Below are 18,857 nucleotides of genomic sequence, written 5' to 3' on the forward strand. Positions count from 1 at the left end.
GTCATATTTCTAAATAGGATTGGGCTGAAAATATTGATTTCCTTGATTTTAACTCTTTATATACACAGTTGCAAGAAAAAAAAGTTAAATGCTTGCAGAATCTGTGAAAATGTGAATAATTAAAAAATATATATTTTTATTCTTTATTTAGAACTGTCCTGAATAAGATATTTTATATTAAATATGTTTACATATAGTCCACAAGCAATCAAATAAATAGCTGAATTCATTTAAATTCCGCCGTTCAAAAATTTGTGAACCATTGATTCTTAATACTGTTTGTCGTTCCCTGGGTGATCCATAGCTGTTTTTTTTGGTGGGGTGGGGTTGTGAGGGTTTATCCCTTTTTTGTCCTGAGCAGTTAAACTGCCCAATGTTCTTCAGAAAAACCTGCCAGGTCTTGCAAAATCTTCAGTTTTCCAGCATCTTTTGCATATATGAACCCTTCCCGGCAGTGACCAGTGTGAAAAGTAGAATCTCAAAATCTTACAGAGTACAATTGAGGGACTCAAACACTACTTTTACAAGAAGTTGAAACATTGATGAGATGAAGAAATTGTAGTTAATTTGTCTTCCGGGAAACATTTAAATATCTTCCTGTGCTTCCGAACTGTAGTACTAAATGGAAAACAATTTGAACAAAATGAGAAAAAAATTGTTAAAAAGTGTTCACAGTATTAAGAATCAATGGTTCATAAACTTTTGAATGGGGTCATTTTTATTAAATTTAGCTATTTCTTTGTCTTGTAGACTACCGGTATATGCAAAACAAATAATCTAATTCAGGACAGCATAAAATAAAAAATGAATGCATTTTGTATTATCTCTTTTATTTTGTTAAAATTATTCACATTTTCACAGATTCTGCAAGCATTTCACGTGTGTGTGTGTGTGTGTGTGTGTGTGTGTGTGTGTGTGTGTGTGTGTGTGTGTATGTATGTATATATATATATATATATATATAGTCATTTCCAAATTAATTTGTATCAAATCGAGATCAGGATCGAATTTAATTGAGATCTTTGTGATCAAATTGTGAAACACATTTCAAAACCCAGCCTTATTTCCTAAGTTATTTAAGAATCATACTGAATTGCCCAACTCCAAATACGATGTTCCTCGAATTATGTGGACAGGGTCACTGTAGCAAAGTTCGATATGATAAGGAAGGAAGAGGACAAGGGGTCGGCTGGACGGTTGATGCTGTATCTTTATTAAACTCAATATCTTTGCCAACACACACTGTGGTGTGGTATCTCAATGAACAACGATCGCTCAGTCACTTCCGGGTCGGCACTTCCGGCTTCCGGTAACTCAGTCTCTGTAAGGGGGGTTTGGCATCAACCGTCCGGGCTCTCTCTCTCCTCGATCTCCGGTTCCACTGATGTTTTATCCCCTCTCCGCGCTCATTACTAGAACAAGAGACAGGTGTTATTAATCTGCTTCCAACCCACTCACGTACCGCTTGTCCCGCGGCTCTCTCTCCCGCTGCAGACCTCGCTGAACCACGCCCCCCTTGCCACATACCCCCACCGCCCGACTCAGGCCGGGGAGCCGTCCGGCCTGCAGCCCCCCCCCCCCCCATTTCTGGAGAGGAAGTCGGCCACAGCCATCTGAGCACCCGGCCTGTGGACCACCTGGAACTTAAAAGGCTGAAGAGCTAGATACCAACGAGTGATCCGCGCGTTGGTATCCTTCATGCGGTGGAGCCATTGGAGAGGAGCGTGGTCCGAACAGAGGGTGAACTCCCGCCCCAGAAGGTAGTAGCGGAGGGTGAGAACGGCCCACCTGATGGCAAGGCACTCTTTTTCGATGGTGCTGTACTTAGCCTCTCTCTTCGAGAGCTTACGGCTAATGTACAGCACCGGCCGCTCTCCCCCCTCCACCTCCTGGGCCAGGACTGCGCCCAGCCCCCTGTCCGACGCGTCAGTCTGCAACAGAAAAGGGAGAGAAAAGTCAGGGGAGTGTAACAGCGGCCCGCCACATAGAGCAGCCTTAACTCGGGTGAAGGCCTGCTGGCACGGCTCCGTCCATTGGACCGTATCTGGTAGCCCCTTTTTAGTAAGGTCAGTCAGAGGGCTGGTGAGGTCCGAATAATTTGGAATAAACCGTCTATAATATCCCGCCAGCCCCAAGAACTGCCTTACCTCCTTTTTGGTCTTGGGCCTCGGACAGGTTGCAATTGCGGCGGTCTTATCAATTTGGGGACGCACCTGCCCATGACCCAAGTGGAAGCCCAGATACCTTACCTCCACCCGCCCAATTGCACACTTCTTCGGGTTGGCCGTGAGCCCCGCTCCCCTCAACGACCTCAAGACCGCCCGGACATGCTGCATATGCCGCTGCCAATCGTGACTGTAAATCACGATATCGTCCAGGTAGGCAGCAGCATATGCGGCATGGGGACGCAAAATCCTGTCCATGAGTCGCTGAAAGGTAGCGGGTGCCCCGAACAAGCCGAAGGGAAGCGTGACGAATTGGTGCAATCCGAACGGCGTGGTGAAGGCCGTCTTTTCTTTGGACAATGGAGACAAGGGGATCTGCCAATAGCCCTTCGTTAAGTCCAATGTCGAATAAAATCGAGCCGTGCCCAGCCGATCAAGCAACTCGTCAACCCGCGGCATTGGATACGCGTCGAATTTCGACACTGCGTTCACCTTGCGGTAGTCCACACAGAACCTGACCGAGCCGTCGGTTTTAGGAACTAAAACGATCGGGCTCGCCCAGTCACTGTTGGACTCCTCTATTACTCCCATATCGAGCATTGCCCCTAATTCTTCCTGAACTACTTTTTTCTTGTGTTCAGGTAAGCGATACGGCCGGCTGCGAACTACCACGCCCGGCTCGGTCTCGATATGGTGCTGAATTAAGTCGGTACGTCCCGGTAGGGGCGAGAACACGTCGGCGAATTCCGCCTGTAGCTTTGAGAGATCAGTGAGTTGGGACGGTGAGAGGTGATCTCCCCCAGGGGCCAATGCGACCGATTGTGCTTTGATGCTCGCCTCTGGCCCGAGATCATCCTCTCCCCCGATCACCGTCGCCAACAACACTGATTCCACCTCATTCCATTTTTTCAGGAGGTTGAGGTGATAAATTTGCCGTGCCCCGTTCCTATCGGACCGTATCACTTCATAATCGAGGTCTCCCACCTGTCGTGCGACCTCAAACGGCCCCTGCCACTTCGACATTAATTTAGAGCTCGATGTAGGGAGTAATACGAGCACTTTCTCTCCCGGTGTAAATTTGCGTAGTCTCGTACCCCTGTTATACGACCGGCTTTGGCGGTCCTGGGCTTGCAACAAATTCTCCCTAGATAGCCGCCCCAAGGTGTGGAGTTTTGTTCGCAAGTCCAGCACATATTGAATTTCGTTTTTGGCCAAAGAAGGTCCCTCCTCCCAAGTTTCTCGTAGGACGTCCAGCACCCCCCGGGGCTGTCGTCCGTAGAGAAGCTCGAAGGGGGAAAACCCCGTGGAGGCTTGTGGGACCTCCCGCACAGCGAATAAGAGGGGTTCTAACCACCGATCCCAATTTTTGGCGTCTTCCTGTACGAATTTACGGATCATGGATTTAAGAGTGCGATTAAATCGTTCGACCAAGCCGTCTGTTTGTGGGTGATAGACGCTTGTCCGAATCGATTTGATGCCCAATAACCCGTATAATTCGCTTAGCGTGCGTGACATAAACGCCGTGCCTTGATCAGTGAGGATTTCCTTCGGAATCCCCACTCGGGAGATTAAACGAAACAGTGCGTCCGCAACACTCTTCGCCGAGATGTTGCGGAGAGCCACTGCTTCCGGATATCGCGTTGCGTAGTCCACGATAACTAGCGCAAAACGATGTCCGCGTGCGGATCGCTCTAATGGCCCGATGAGGTCCATCGCAATTCTCTCGAAGGGGACCTGCATTAATGGAAGGGGGCGCAATGGCGCTTTTGGGGAGGCCAGTGGATTCACCAACTGACATTCAGGACAAGACGCGCACCACCTGCGCACATTGTCGTGAATGCCTGGCCAAAAAAATCGGGTCATTAAACGATTCAGCGTGGCCGCCTGTCCCAGGTGGCCCGCCATTGGGTTAGAATGAGCCGCCTGGAAAAGCATTTCCCGGCGGCTCTTTGGTACTAACAACTGGGTTGTATCTACCTTTGTCTGAGCGTCTTGGGTCACTCGATACAACCTGTCCTTAATTATGGCAAAATAAGGATACGTGACGGGCAGGGCGGGTTGAAGGGACTGACCGTCGATAGTGCGGACCTGTTGGAAAGCATGTTTTAGGGTATCGTCCTGAGACTGCTCCAGAGGAAAGTCATCGCGGTCCGAGAGAATCAGTCTCTCGACCCCGCTCGGTTCCTCTGAAGCCGTTTCCGAGGGCCCCGTATCAGTCTCGCCAACCTGCACCCGCACCGCCCCGTTCCTAGCCTGGCTCCCCCAAGCGGCATCCGCGCATATCGACCCCAATAACGCCGGAAAGGCGGGCCAATTCGTCCCCAGAATTAGCGGATGCCGGAGGTGGGGACTAACCGCCACCTCAACACTATGATTTTCTCCCCTGAACTGAATCGTGACTGGTACAAGCGGATATTCCACCACATCCCCGTGCACACACCGCACCTTAACCATGCGGCTTGTATCCAATGCCCCAGGCTGCATCAGGCTTTGATGGATCGAGGTTTGGTTACATCCTGAATCCACCAAGGCCTGATATGTACCCCCCTTGATACTCACAGGAACTTGGTACTCTCCTGCTTGATCAGGGGTGGTCCGCTGGACGTCCGGGACCCGGATCATTGTCCCGATATCCATCATTGGACATCGGTCCACAAAATGGTCCGGGTCACCGCACCGCCAGCAGGCCAGCCCAGGCCTGCCCGCCGCCCCTGCGGCGGGGAGTGGGTTGGAATATGAGCGCGGAGGGGGGGTGAAACCGGAACCGATATCCCCGCCCGACCCCAGCAGCCCCGCCCCCCTGGGCGGGGCCCTCGAACTCCCGTATTGCCCTGGGCCCATTCCACCCCGACCTCTGGGGGGAATACGAGGGGGCCCTGGAGGGCGGGACCTAGGGAGAGGGACAGGAGGAGAAGGAGAGACAGAGGGGGGAGAGAAAGAGGGAGAAGTTAAACGGGGTTCGCCGACCCCTGGGCACGCCACCAGATGGTCCTCCGCCAGGTTGATGGCCGTCGTCAGCGACGTGGGCCGGTGGCACTGGACCCACTCGGCGGTCTTCTTGGGAAGCCGAGCGATGAACATTTCCAGTACCACCAGATCGACGATGTGGTCCACGTCGCTTCCACCGGCCAATAGCCATTTGCGGCAGGCGTCCCGGAGCTGGTGGGCCATCGCGAAGGGCCGGCCGGTCTCCCCCCACTCAAGCGAGCGGAAACGCTGACGGTGTTGTTCGGGGGTCCGACCGACCCGCTGAATGATGGCCCTCTTCAGATCGTCGTAATCCAGGAGGTTCGCCACCGGCAGTTGTTGGGCGGCCGCCTGGGCTTCTCCGCTGAGCAATGGAATAAGGCGCACCGGCCACTGTGCCCGGGGCCACCCGCAGGCCTCCGCCGCTTTCTGAAAAAGGTCTATGAAGGCCTCGGGATCGTCCTGTGGCCCCATCTTGTGTAGGGGCACGTGGACCGGTGCGCTGGCGAGCCCGGCGGCTTCGGTGTGAACCTCCCGGTCTATCCAGCTCCGGAACCTCTCGCGGTCCTCTTGCTGGCCGCGGACGATGGCCTCGAATCGACGCTCCTGGTCCGCCCGCAGCTCCAGCATGGCCTGATGTTGATTCTGGTGGAGGGCCGCGAGAGAGGTGATAATGTCCGCAAACGGCGTGGCGGAGGGCGTTGGAGTAGTCATGGCGGCGGCGCGGTCCTACTTCCTTCCCGGGTTTCGGCACCACTGTAGCAAAGTTCGATATGATAAGGAAGGAAGAGGACAAGGGGTCGGCTGGACGGTTGATGCTGTATCTTTATTAAACTCAATATCTTTGCCAACACACACTGTGGTGTGGTATCTCAATGAACAACGATCGCTCAGTCACTTCCGGGTCGGCACTTCCGGCTTCCGGTAACTCAGTCTCTGTAAGGGGGGTTTGGCATCAACCGTCCGGGCTCTCTCTCTCCTCGATCTCCGGTTCCACTGATGTTTTATCCCCTCTCCGCGCTCATTACTAGAACAAGAGACAGGTGTTATTAATCTGCTTCCAACCCACTCACGTACCGCTTGTCCCGCGGCTCTCTCTCCCGCTGCAGACCTCGCTGAACCACGCCCCCCTTGCCACAGTCACCATATGACATACCTACATTATGTAGATCTTTATACCATATGAATACAGATGTGCTGAGTGATTAGGTAACCCGCTCCTCTGTTATGCATTCCATACTTTCCTCATCCATTTCCTTTTTCATGTCCTTCTTTCTGTTTTCCTTTGTTTCTGTTAGTCAGAGTCCTTGAGTGTCCTTGTCCTCTAGCGCTGTTCTGCGAGGTGCTTCTGATCTGGTCTGTTGTGGTAGAGGTGTCTCTTGATGTAGGTTTTTCACAGAGACGAGTTTGAGTTTGATCTGTGACGTTCTAAACAGGAGGCTCATAAGATGGTGCACGAGGCAAACCTGAAGCAGGCCACTGCGGAAAAACAGCTGAAGGAGGCGCTGGGAAAGGTGAGTTATGCTGACATGAATTTTATTATGGCTAAATGTCAAGACAGCACTTTTTTTTACATGACTGCAAATCAATGAGCTAAATGACACAGTGAACTCACAGTGACACAGTGACAGAAAAGAAACAATGCTTAATTAACATCTCACTAAACTGTTAAAATTGGTCAGAAAATGGCTCAAAGTATGACTGAACTTAAACTGCAGTTTAAGTGCTCCAACGTTCTCTAGCATTAAAAGGTAAAATCTAATATCAGTCTGATTTTAATTGTAAAATATACTGTACTGTCAAAAATTTGACTATGTAGTTATTGTTGCAGTAAATTTAACCCCAAGAGCTTGTATATATTACATTGGTCATTTAATAATGTCTGTTTTTTGATAATCTAGTGACTTGCTTGGAAAATGAAATCACATTGAATTTAACGCATTGAACATAACTCAGTTTCACATTTGGAAATACTTGAGTTAGAAATAAACAACATTATAAATATGACTAGATGTACCATATGTGAACACACACGTCTAGGCCTTCGTCTAACATTTTTAAATGCAAAGCATGTTCTGTGGGGATGACCTTTTTGTGATATACTTTGTGATATTTTGTAAATACTTTAAATTAAACCCCTCTCAAATTTGTAATCTAACAAGTCCTTCTCTTTCTCCTGGGTTCAGATCGATGTTCTGCAGGCTGAGGTGGCTGCTCTGAAGACTCTGGTCCTGTCAACCTCTCCCACGTCCCCCTGTATGGAAATGCCCCCCGGACCCAAAGCCCCTTTTAAGAAAGGCCACACTCGCAACAAGAGCACGAGCAGCGCCATGTTGGGCAGCCAGCAGGAGGTTGCAGTAACGCAGCCCATTGTACGTGAGTGTAAAGAGGTCTGTATCTGCTTGTGTATGTTTGTGTGTTTAGCAACACTCTCCCATTCATATACGTTTCCCATGTCAACCATGATTTTTTTTTATTAATCACAAGCATCAACATATATTTTTATCTGTCAAGTTGATATGTAGGTGAGAACCTACAAAAACCTACAAAAGTAGGTGAGAACCTACATTTTCAAATGTCTTTTCGGACTGCATGCTAAAGCAAACATACTGTCCAATTTATGAACTAATCGCTTAATTACATCCAGTCATTCACAATTATTTCTATAGCACATAAAAAAATATATATATATATTTTATTTTTTCCCCCCTTATAAATTACTTTAACAATATATTTTATGAACTTTCTGAAGTAAGTTTTGCTGGAATAGACTTTCAATGGAGGGACAGCATCTCTAAGGTTTCATTAAAATATATTTTTTTTAATTAGAAATGAAGGGGATTAGATAGATTATAGATTATATTAGATAGATTATTAATTATATGTTTGGTTGAACTGATAGTTCCAAACACTGCTTCAGTTTTAGCTTGATTTACAAGCTATCCACGTTTTGATGTCACTCAAACAATCCAGCAAGAAGGTCAATGCAGAACTACCATTGGCCTTCAAAGGAAGATAGTTGTGTGTCGTCAGCATTACAATGATAAGCTCCATTACAATGATAAGCGGCATTGTGTTTTTGACAAATAGAAACTATTGGTAGCGCATATATGGAAAACAAGACTGAAATGTGTAATTTTTTTTTTTTTAAATGAGAGGAGCTGAGGATAGAAAAGCATTATCCAAGATATTAGATATGACAGTTAATTTAGAAACAACTAATAAGTGTTCAAAATTAAAGGGTCAAGACTAAACATTTTTGAGAAGGTTACGCCATGGCATGCTTAAACAATGAAAAGTAGTCAAGTCAATTGAAGTCAAGTCAACTAAAACATGCTATTACCCTAACCCTACACATAATATACAGTATGTATGCAAATAAAGTTGGACATACTTATCCATCTTTATATAAAGAGCTGGGTGATAATAATATAGTTATATTTTGCAATGATATGAACAATCAAGCAGTTAAGATTTGATGTATAGAATATATTGCTTTACTTTTAATATTAATTATTTATTAATTTTGTGCACATCATATTAACAAACTTCCAACCACAGGTTGAGACCTGTACTTCAACCACACAATTTTGCATTTTTTTGTGTGCAAATGTTCATTGGAACTATGATTTTGGGAACTTAAGCTCAAGGTTGGCTAACAGTTCTTTGGGAAATGACTTACTTTCTTCTGTGGAACAGAAAAGAAGATATTTAAATATTACATACTGGCTTTGTTTTCCATATAATCAAAGTCAAGTGTGACTACACAATATAATAAAGCTGTGTGAAGCACAGTCTGAAACTTACTTCAAAGTTCGCTGATCATCTTCCTCTCATCCAGCATTCTGTAATAGGCTATAAGAGTCGTTATAATGGTAGATATTAAATGGTATATATGTGTTTTTGGCATTTGTTAGGTGGATTCACTGCTCTTCACTGAGTTCAAAGCGTGGAAAGAGGAGCCGAACCTGGAAAGAAGCTGCTCCTTCCTCGAGCGCATTTACAGAGAAGACATCTACCCATGTCTGACGTTTTCTAAAAGCGAGGTATGCTTCTGCTGTCATCCTTCTGTAGGACTTATGAGCACCTCCTTCAACTGTTATTATTTTATGGACATTAGTGTCTGTAAATGATTAGCTGTAATTAACTAAACAATCATGGCAGCTCAGCTAATGGTTGAGAATCTGGGCACATGACGGATCTACAGCTGCTCTCTGGCGGTTAAATCTAGTCATGAATTGCTAAAAATGTCAGCTATATGAAACTGTAGTTTATAAAGCTACATGCTGTCTATATTGTGAAGTAATTCATTTCAGTTAAGCTACCTAATTTAAAAAAGTAGTGAAGTACACTGCATGTAACTAATGGAAAAGTAAATAACAGCGCTTAGGTTTGAAATGGGTTCAAACTTTTGATGTTGACACATATGCGGCCATACTCACACAGGTCTCCAATACATCAGAGACACAATATGTAAGATTTTTGCAGTAAAGTATCCAAAAACCACAAGACCAGTGTTATATATTTTGTTTAGTTGAGTTACAATATCCCAAATGTTTCCAACTATTTGTAAATCATGAGAAAATTACGATTTTAACCAAGGAACCGGGATGTGTGACGGAGTCGCCTGTCAATGGCGTCATGTCCGCGTTACCTTTGGTTTCCACTTTTACTGCCGTAGAAACCATGGCAACAGACGTGGTCGACTGCATATCTGCGTGTTATTAGTTTTCACATCCTGCTTTAAAAAACATGAATGGATTCACTCATCCATAAACATTATTTCCCCATTAACATTATTAGATCCATCTGTATGATGACAAGTTCCATGATTCCATGCTCATTCATCAAGCTACGCCTTTGTTTTCATTTTTTTCAGTGTTTCCTTTTGAAGAGGTTAGCGACCCCTAGTGGCGAAAAAATATATAGTGTAGCTTTAAAGGGGTGGTTGCATGCGATTTCACTTTTTTAACTTTAGCAAGTGTGTAATGTTGCTGCTTGAGTGTATCTGCAAAGTTACAGCGCTGAAAGTTCAATGCAAACGGAGATATTGTCTTTTAAAATTATGGCAGTTTATTGACCACAAAAACGGCCGGTTTGGACTACAACAAGCTTCTTTCCAGGTTGGTGACATCATAAACCCTTGCTAGTCACCGCAGATGTGACTTCTGCCCGTAATGGTAAGGGGCGTGGCGTTTCCGGACAACCTGTGCTTGGCACTTCAGCCAATAAAAATACATGAAACTACATTTGGATATCTAACCAATCTAAGACCATTGCCTTTCTCGGAGGGATGGGCTTCATAGAAGCAGGAAGCAAACTGTTCAAAGGACAGTGGAGACAGCTGTGTGGAATAAAGGTCAAATATAAGAAAAATACAGTGTTTAAATTATTATTATTTTAAATTAAAATATGTTATACTGCTTCCCATAAACACAACCAAGCCTAGAAAAAAAACACCCCTTTAACATTATTTAACTCATTTAACTCAATTTAATTCATTGCACAAATCTTTTTTGGACTCCTTTTAATGGAGTAAGGGATTAACTGATGGTTAAATATTCGAATGAATCAGTGAACCATTAAAATCATAAATTATTAAACCAGTTTTTTAAAATGGCTCATGTAAACAACCAAAGACAATTTTACAAACAAAAAAGAAAAATTTAATCAGACTTCCAACTACATTTTGAAAGAGACAGGGCAGTTTAGGAAAATTTTTTGTGTGTGGCTAATGAATAGTTTGTGCGATCTGCAGCTTGGATCGGCGATCCTGGAGGCGGTGGAGCAGAACACACTCAGCGTGGAGCCGGTGGGATTCCAGCCGCTGCCGGTGGTCAAAGCGTCTGCCGTCGAGTGCGGAGGACCTAAGTGAGTGACTTCACTTGACACGAGGCCTGTCGCTCCATTATTCTTTGGAGGAAGTAGTTTTATAAATCCACAACACTCCTAATATGAGCCATATATCATGCAAATATCCAGCGAATGTAATAATGGCATCAAATATAACTAAGAATTAGATTAAAGTCCTTGTAAAGACAATATTAAATATGTGTTCTCGGTTCGGCCCCATTTACCAGTAACAGTGGATTATCAGTGAATCCCAGTCTCCGATGAAAGTTTGTAAATCTATCCGGTGTAAAATGTCCACTGCAGAGGCGGGTATTGGTGGTGATCCTCAGCTCTCCATCAAGGTGGCTCTTCACAAAATTAATCCACCTCTTCTTGATATCATCGTTTTTAGGAAACTTAAATAAGGATAGCTGCTTTGTAAATTATCGCAACCAGGTAGGCCTAATATGCATTTACGTGACGAAGGCATAGCTAGCTAGCAAACTGTAGGCTGTAGTAACTAAAATAACAGTAATGACAGTAACTCGCAATTGAGCTGACAAACCATATTCTCAGTGACTCAAGCCATGATTTCTGGACCGCCCAAAAAATCTTGAACTCAAACATAGTAACGGTTTAACTCCACAATTCAGTACTCATAGTTTACAGTCTTTGTAATGTGTTTTCAGCAATACATTTCTTCCATTTATAATGTGTTTAGAAACAAATCTCTGAATTGCCTTTACACAGACTTTAATAGTTGCCTTTTATTTGTAAACTAATTTATCGTGTTACACTTTGTTTTTATGTGACCTAGTTACACATTAGATGTACTTACTGAGGTAATAATACTACATTTTTAAGTACATGTAGTTAATTAATATTTAATAATTTGTGTAATTACCCTTGTGATGTCATGTGAGTTTGTCCCACCCTCACACCAGTAAACACATCATAAGAAACTAAAAAATTATGTGCACGGATAAATAATTTATAATAAACCTTGCAATATTCTTTAAAAAATGAATTTTCCATTTTTATTTAATAGTGACAGTTACCATATTCACTGTGCTCATTCAAGACATTTAGCCTTTCTAAAAAATGAGGAAATTAGATAGTATTTTTTTTTTTAAGGTAATTATTTTTTAATGCACTACAACCCCGAAGAAGCAGAGCAGATTAATGTATATTCATCAAGACAGTACAATAACTTAAAGGAAGAACCTGCTGTAAACCGCAAACCTTTCATGAACAGTGGGCAGCTTCACCAAAAGCTACACAATGACAAAAAACCCACAGATACTGATACTGCACGAGGAAACGCGTATGAAGAGCTTTTGATCAGGTGTAAATTTTGTAATTTATAAAACAAAACAAAAAACTTGCATGTTAAATATACTCTCTCCGTTATAAATTCATTTACATTTAGCCAAAAACTTTTTATGAGATATGTATCTGAACGCAATTTCTCTAATGTTGCTATTTTTTATTTCATGTCTGTCTGCATGACTTTCATTCATCAATCTTTTTTTCTGTATTTGTGCTCTTTGTTTGGTTTTGTTCTTTTTCTGATGGGCTTTTCCTGTGGCAGGATGGCACAGACTCTTGTGTAAGTGAATTTTGATCGGACCCTCAGTCCTTCTGATCTGGCCCGTGCCGCCCTATATCCTGATTTCCCTTGTGTCTGTGTTTCAGGGAGTTGTGCCTCAGAACTGTTTGTGTGTGCTTCATTTAGTTACTCACCCAGGTGTTTTAGTCGTAAATCCCTCCTCAGATGTCCATAAAATTTGTGCTGTAATATATTTCTAATTGCTTTCCATCTCTTTCCTGCTGTGTAGGAAATGTGCCCTGTGTGGTCAAACCAAAACCTGCAAGCACAGAATCAAATTTGGCGATTCCAGCAACTATTACTATGTGTCGCCGTTCTGCCGTTATCGGGTGAGTATTGCCTTTTTGACTTGTTATCCAAGACACATTTCAATTACACAATAGCGGCTCCAAGTCTTGCATTAAAAATAAGGTGGAAAGACTTCACAGCATTTCTGTCGAAATTATTGAAGAAATACATCTTGGGGTTTAGTGAAATATTAATGCTTGCCTAGATAGGTGTTCAGATGTTATGTATCTATTATTATTTTGAATGTTCAAATTAAGGCATATTTATATTTCTGTAGTTATAGCAGGAATGTTTTGAATATCAAAGTCAAATGTATTTGACTTCAGACCATTCTACCAAATTGAGCAAGTGGGAAAAAGAGCAATTGCAAAAAATTACTGTGAGAATGGCAAAGAAACCGTGAAATCTACATACACTTCAGCAGATTTGCCCTCTGAGAAAGTGACTAGATTAAAGGCTCTAATGATGAAAACTGACATGAAGTCACATCTGGACACTGATGCAGACAAGAGACGAAACCTCAGTGATAAAATAGAGACTACCATTAATCATTTCGCCTGAATGTGAAGCCAGCGGTGAGGAAGGTGTTTATCATTCTGGAGGGTAAATTCATATCTGATTCATGTGTCACATTTAGGGTACACGACAGCGATGTACTAAAAGGTTTTGCGTATACCGCGTACAGGCAAAAACATTATCAAATGAATTCCCGTTCGCACCAATCCGCGAAAACGACCTCTGTATTATTCATGCCAGGCCAGTAGTTGGCGATGTCACTTTGCAAAGAAAAAGTATGTGCCTATATAATGAACACGTAATAAGCATACACGTCATGACATGGTTTTCACAAATTTGCATTTTTGTAGTTTACACAGAGACGATAATAGAATAGTTTTTAAAAACTTGAAACCGGTTTCTAAGAGTTCGCGTTTTCAGGCTTTTTCCAATAGGCCATGATTAGCCAAAACGTATACGTTTTTAGGTGTCGTGTAAACAGCCCCTTGGTCTGCTTAGTTTAGTTATTTGTGTTTAGTTATTTAGTCCCTGCTCATTTGTTGCTATGGTTACTCATTTGGTAATTGATTCTCTCCCCTGGTCCTTGTTTCACCTATCATCTAGGCCACATCCACACGAAGCCAGAGCTTTCCCTATCCAATCTTTTTCCCCCCTTGTCTCAAGAATATCTCCGTACACACAAAACCACTGAAACCGACTCAAAACGATGTAGTATACATGCCAGACCAGTATGTGGTGCAGTAATTCTGCCACAGAAATACACTAAAAAAGGAGAAGAGGAGTTGTGACTTGAAGGGGTACAGCAACAGTCAGAAGTGATGCAAAATCTCACAATAAAGTAACAATAAATAAACTTACCAGATTGTTTAATTAACGCCTACACCTACCCCAAACCTAAACTTACCCTTACAATAATGCAAATACAGAAATGAAATGACGCAATATTGATGTCCGCATGCCCAGTGGCCGTAGCTGTATCCTTAATAGTCTTTACCATGCGGGACTTGGTGTGATGACATCACCGTTTCACAAAATATATGGATTGGCTGTACACATGAAATGCAAGGGTGTCGGTTTCAGATTTATCCACTCTGGGACCCGGTTTAAAAAAATACTGGTTTCAGGCTCCTAAAACGCCAGATCTGTCTGGACAAAGTGCTGATAACGATACAAAATTTGTATGTATACAGCTAAACGCATCTCCGTGTGGACAGAGCCTGTGTATCTTTCAGTTTGAGTTTGTTGTCCATTCTTGATGTTATTTAAACATGGTTTAGTTTTCTGTAATCCTGTGCTCCAGTTCTCCTGAGTTTATTTTGTTCTTATTTTCATCTGCTTGGAAAAAGATCCTCATCTCACGTCATTTGAACCAACCCTCACAACATAGGACAAGTGGTTCATAAATGTATCAAGAGATACAAACAGAAAGCAAAATCTGCGGAAACATTACCAGGCAAATCTGCCCACAACTTTGTAACTGAGAAAGAAAACTGCCTACGAACTCATTTAATCCTTGTTTGGAAAATATTTATGTAAATTTTATATAATCCAGTCTTGATAAATATTGTAAATTATTTAAAAATTAATAAATTAACTTTTTAGTATTCCGTTTTTACGCTTTTTTCAATGGTATCGTCGCATTGTTCTCATATGTAGTACTGAGGTTTGAATGTGAATGACTTTCGCTTTTCTTCTCTACTTACCTCAGATTACATCTGTCTGCAACTTCTTCACCTATATCCGTTACATCCTCCAAGGACTAGTCAAACAACAAGATGGTAAGCTTATAATTTATCTGTCTTATAGACTTGGTTAATGTTATAAACATGGTTCAAAGCTACATACACTATATTGCCAAAAGTATTGGGACACCTCTCCAAATCATTGAATTCAGGCTTTCCAGTCACTTCCATGGCCACAGGTGTATAAAATCAAGCACCTAGGCATGCAGACTGCTTCTACAAACATTTGTGAAAGAATGGGTCACTCTCAGGAGCTCAGTGAATTCAAGCGTGGTACCGATAGGTTGCCACCAGTGCAATAAGTCCACCATTTCCTGACTACTAACTAAATATTCCATGGTCAACTAGTAGTGGTATTATAACAAAAATGGAAGCGATTGAGAACAACAACAACTCATCCATGAAGTGGTAGTGCTGAGGTGCACAGTGTGCAGAAGTTGCCAACTTTTAGTTGTTAAAGGTATAGTTCAACCCAAAAATTTAAATTTGATGTTTATCTGCTTACCCCCTGGGCATCTAAGATGCAGGTGTGTTTGTTTCTTCAGTAGAATTCGAATCAGACCCCTTTGACGTGCATTATATAAGCAATGGTTGGCGTTAAAAATCTTCATTTGTGTTCTACTGAAGAAACAAACACACCTACATATTGGATGCTCTGGGGGTAAGTAGATAAACATCATATTTTCATTTTTGGGTGAACTAACCCTTTAATAGCTACAGACCTCCAAACTTTGTGTGGGCTTCAGATTAGCTCAAGAACAGTGTGTAAAGAGCTTCAAGGAATGGGTTTCAATGGGTAAATTATGGTGTGGTGTTGTTTTTCAGGGGTTGGGCTTGGACCCTTAGTTCCAGTGAAAGGAACTAACCAGGACTAAATGTATAATTTTCTTTTTTGGTCCAGACCAAAAGAACTGAATTGCAAGTGTAAATATAACCTAAATGTCTAAACGGATCAAATCCTAATCAAACGGATTAGAAAAAGGTTTAAATCACCCATTTGCAATGAAATTTAAATTGTATTTGGCCAATTAATTTCGATTGATGTGGTTGCATGTGACTTTTTTATTCCAGCTGTGCTACTAGTCCGATTACCATCGGATTATTTGGGTCAATGTAAATGCAGCAAGTGGTGAAAGTAAATGTGCAGAAGCAGACGCTTGTTCTTTTAAAGGTTTCCCCTCTAACATGTACATGCTGCTGTGTTTTTCCAAGCAGAGCAGATGTTCTGGGAGGTCATGCAGCTACGGAAGGAGATGTCCAACGCCAAGTTGGGGTTCTACAAAGACGAACTGTGAACAGAGCCATGACAGTATTGGGAACGTCATCGTCTTAACCTGGCCTCTCCTTGACATGATGGAGTTTACCAGTCCTGTCAGAGTGGCTTCAAGGGACCACCACCCCTCATCATATTTATTGAAGCAGAATGGCGAGGAGACACTAAAGCATGAACTGTAGCTGGAGGCTGTGTTCTCTCTGAAGAATCCGTACAATGAAGGATGAAACGCACTCAAATAAAAGTGTCTCAGCCTCTCTTAAATTGAAATGTTCAGTGGTGTAGCTAGCTGTGTGCTGTTGTGTTTGTGTATCTGGAATGTTCCGTTTGTATCCTCTCAGACCACCACGTGTATTTCCTCATGAGTCTCATCTAGCCTCCCTCATTTTGATTTTAGTGCCTTTCTGGAAGCCTGAATAAAGTTCTGCACCTCCAGAGGAGTATAAACTCTGTTTTTTGTCCTCATGAAGCGGTGACCTCTCAGAGTCACAGCATGTGAAGGTACGGGAAGACTTTCTATGCTGTTAAGGGCAGTTCAGACCAAGGACAAAAAAATGTATAACTGTTCTAATTCCATGAGAACAGGGAAGTCCACACCACAGCTATAATTATAACTACGCAAAGAAATGTTATCGCTGGAATCACTTTCAGAACAATTTCTTTCCAACCAATGAATGATCAAACATATACAGCCAATCAGAAACCACCTGACTTAAAAAGCTTTAGCATTTAAAGCAGCTGATGACAACTGCAGCGCTCATTGATAATAAACAGAACGTTATCGTCTGATGGTGTTGATGGGCCCTTAAAAGTTGCTGGTGAGAATATTATCTTTCTTAATACTCGCGTTTATAAAACATCGTTCTGACAAAACAATCTGATCGGAATTCATTGGAAAACGGTGATACAACTGTCCTGGTATTAAAATGTAGAAAAAAGGGCTTATTAAATGATTTAAATTACCTTCCAAAAAATGTTAGGAAAGTGGGTGTTTATTTTAAAATAGGTGAATATCTCAGTAGAACATTCTTTGTTTGTTCGATTCATTTCACTCTGGATTTTTTTGGTAAACCAGTTGTAATTGCACACAGGTTTTCCAAACAGATTTTTACTTAAAGATATGGACCTGACCATAATGCAACATGCAATACTCCAAAGTTCCAGGCAGGCTTCTGAGCCCGTAAGTTACGCCTTCAAAACACGACTCACGACTTTGTAGCGTTCCAGGCAAAGTCACGCCAAACTGCCTGAGAGCAAGAAATTGTGGTAGCAAGATGAAAACAAAGCATTGCGGACTGTACGGGCTTATGCTCATTTACAATCATTTATATCGCCAATTGATCCCCCGAAAGGAGGAGAAAAAAATAGTACATAAGGCAAGAGAAGCTGTTATACTTTTACTTTACGTTATTTGTATATTAGGAAATGTATTTGGTTTTAATTTATTCTTGGACTCAATGGACTGAAAACTCGCTAACGCTAGAAAAGCTGCTGATGATGCATAACATTTGCTGATAAATAACATTAGAGCACTACCTTATCTTAATAAACACATTTTTTTTTTTTATGTACACCTTTCATAACCACATCCGTAGGGTGTGCCATTGTTGTTTCACGGTTTATGTGACTTCAGAACTCGTAACTGGGAGTACATCATACTAGTACGAGTTCATGGGTGGGAAGTCACGGCTTAAACGGCCGTTCCAGTGCACTTTCACAGGTTGAAATTTGGAAAAACATGGGTTACGGGTTGCCTCAGTGATTTTTGATAGGTATTTACTCGTGTTCAGTCAGATGTTCTTTGTTGCAAATTTTTTTATTGCTGTTGATGTGTTAATTAAATTAAGCCACTAGCTATGTATCCATCCAAAATTGTGACTGGAACTTGTTCACAAAACTGCAATATCGCATAAAACAGCAAATGAAGCACCATTTCCATCCTGTGAGTCAAAGAGAACATAATCACATCTTCCTGATTAACTACCACTAAAAAATCACTAAGAAACAGTGGAGAAGCCACCTAATAACCACCCTTTAAATGGTGTTTTAATAAGAGAGCTTTAATTTCTAAATGATGTAAGTTGTTGATGTAAAAATCTAACCAACAAAATTGGACCTTTTAAAAATGCAATTAATTACCCTTTATTATTATTTCTTTTTTTTAAAAAAAGTGAAACGAAACTGAAAACTTTTGTCTGCTGAATCAAACGTATGTGATGTGACCACTGATCAGTATAATGACTGTTTTGCTCATTGCGTTCTAAACTGCCAGCAGGAAGTATTCGATCGGCCATCTTGTGATTCCATGATTGACTTAAAGCCAAAACATTGACCTAAAATCACCTGATTTGCAGCGTATCAGTCACACATGAATCGTTTTTAAGATATATGTATGTAGTACATTAAGTAATACTCTAAGTAATACGAATGTGTTTGATCTTTTTGGGCAGGATAAACAATATAAA

General features: G+C 42.3%; 2 protein-coding genes across 6 annotated transcripts in view; one reads left to right on the plus strand and one right to left on the minus strand.

Annotated features, from left to right (window-relative positions):
- The window catches only part of rab3ip (RAB3A interacting protein (rabin3)), a 37,296-nt gene extending 20,469 nt beyond the window's left edge, over positions 1 to 16,827 (plus strand). For 2 of the 5 annotated variants that reach the window (XM_067427228.1, XM_067427232.1), the window contains 8 exons: positions 6,569 to 6,646; positions 7,319 to 7,522; positions 9,050 to 9,178; positions 10,891 to 11,003; positions 12,556 to 12,573; positions 12,803 to 12,902; positions 15,086 to 15,155; positions 16,332 to 16,827. In XM_067427228.1, the coding sequence (XP_067283329.1) occupies positions 6,569 to 6,646; positions 7,319 to 7,522; positions 9,050 to 9,178; positions 10,891 to 11,003; positions 12,556 to 12,573; positions 12,803 to 12,902; positions 15,086 to 15,155; positions 16,332 to 16,414 (795 nt within the window). In that variant the 3' untranslated portion in view covers positions 16,415 to 16,827. The remainder of the gene's footprint in view (positions 1 to 6,568; positions 6,647 to 7,318; positions 7,523 to 9,049; positions 9,179 to 10,890; positions 11,004 to 12,555; positions 12,574 to 12,802; positions 12,903 to 15,085; positions 15,156 to 16,331) is intronic. The other 3 variants (XM_067427229.1, XM_067427231.1, XM_067427230.1) reach the window with 3 other exon arrangements.
- LOC137048897 (uncharacterized) lies at positions 1,193 to 6,271 on the minus strand. Its single transcript, XM_067427233.1, has 2 exons — positions 4,725 to 6,271; positions 1,193 to 1,412 (listed from the first exon to the last, which is right to left on the minus strand). The coding sequence occupies exons 1-2, from the start codon at positions 5,844 to 5,846 to the stop codon at positions 1,410 to 1,412; spliced, it is 1,125 nt and encodes a 374-aa protein (XP_067283334.1). The 5' UTR covers positions 5,847 to 6,271; the 3' UTR covers positions 1,193 to 1,409.
- Positions 16,828 to 18,857: the final 2,030 nt, after the last annotated feature.

Source organism: Pseudorasbora parva, chromosome 20 (assembly GCF_024679245.1).
Source record: "Pseudorasbora parva isolate DD20220531a chromosome 20, ASM2467924v1, whole genome shotgun sequence".
NCBI lineage: Eukaryota > Metazoa > Chordata > Actinopteri > Cypriniformes > Gobionidae > Pseudorasbora > Pseudorasbora parva.